The 1,214-nt window shown below is 41.4% G+C and overlaps 1 protein-coding gene across 1 annotated transcript in view; it reads left to right on the top strand.

Moving 5' to 3' along the window:
* LOC119587704 (vacuolar fusion protein MON1 homolog A-like) overlaps positions 1–1,214 on the top strand; it is a 10,275-nt gene that overhangs the window by 4,682 nt on the left and 4,379 nt on the right. The window contains exons 2-4 of the mRNA XM_037936382.1: positions 136–350; positions 597–794; positions 959–1,202. Coding sequence (XP_037792310.1) covers positions 136–350; positions 597–794; positions 959–1,202 — 657 coding nt within the window. The remainder of the gene's footprint in view (positions 1–135; positions 351–596; positions 795–958; positions 1,203–1,214) is intronic.

Raw genomic sequence — 1,214 nt, 5'->3', positions numbered from 1 at the left:
TTTAACTAATATATCTCTGGTCAAATAAATAAGCAGATATTTATGCTAGTTTAGTTACCCTACCCAGGCAGTCCTATTTCTCAGCTTAACCTAAGCATTATAGAAATAAATTCACAAGCGCTCCCATTGTTGCAGGAGAGCGAGCTGGTTGGTGGCATGGGCAGTGTTGCAATGACAGAAGAAGAAGAGAAAACTCCCTCAGAGGACACCACCACCACAGAGACGGAGCCGGGGGATGACGACGACGGTGAGGACTCCCAGGACGAAGAGTACCTGGAGAGCCTGGAGTGGATTCAGCAGGAGAAGCACGTGTTCATTCTGAGCGAGTCGGGGAAACCCATATACACAAGGTTGCTATTCTGTCTCTGTCTGTAGTAGATTGAAGTCTGTGATCACCTTCTCCAAAATAGCACGAGGAGTTGAATGATACAGTATCTCTAGGATTCATCTATCTTGTACGCCAGATAGGCAAGATGTTTGCGTAACACCTGCTTTAGATTCAAGTCTGACAGTATTTACATTAACATCTTGTCATAGGTATCTTTCCATTAGTGTAGTCTGATAATGTCTATATAATGTGTGTCTTTTTATTACAGACACGGAAAGGAAGACAGACTTGTGACGTTATTTGGACTCATGCAAGCATTGGTGTCCTTTGTAGCAGATTGTGATGACATCATAAGATGCATTATATCCGGCAACCACAAATTTGTATTCCTCGTAAAGTCACCTTTGATCCTTGTTGCTGTGTCACACACCGTTGCCAGTGTTCCACAGCTTATTATGCAGCTTACGTAAGTTTTTATTTTGTTTATTTGTAAACGATATTTAATTTTTTGTTTTTGGTATCTTAAGTCCAATCATTCTTTTGTTAGATATACAATAAAAGTATTTTACTCTTTATACTACTTACTCTTTTTGTATTAGACAGAATGTGACTTTGTGTTGTCTTTCCCAGCTATGTTCATAACCAGATCGTCAGCGTCCTCACAGGATCAGCCCTCACAAGAATGTTTGAAAAACGACGTAACTATGACTTCCGTCATTTACTGGGAGGGACGGAGCGGCTCTTGGACAACCTCCTGAATCTCTTGGACTGCCATCCTTCCTTCCTCTTGGGAGCCGTTCAGAGTTTACCTCTTGCAACATCTGTCAGGGACACTATCACTCAAACCATCATCCAGTATTGTTCAAAGATTAAGGTAGGAAGTTTC

The sequence above is a fragment of the Penaeus monodon genome, chromosome 23 (genome assembly GCF_015228065.2).
Source record: "Penaeus monodon isolate SGIC_2016 chromosome 23, NSTDA_Pmon_1, whole genome shotgun sequence".
Taxonomy (NCBI): domain Eukaryota; kingdom Metazoa; phylum Arthropoda; class Malacostraca; order Decapoda; family Penaeidae; genus Penaeus; species Penaeus monodon.
The sequence above is the reverse complement of the archived record's forward strand: the minus strand, read 5'-3'. Positions and strand labels throughout refer to the sequence as shown.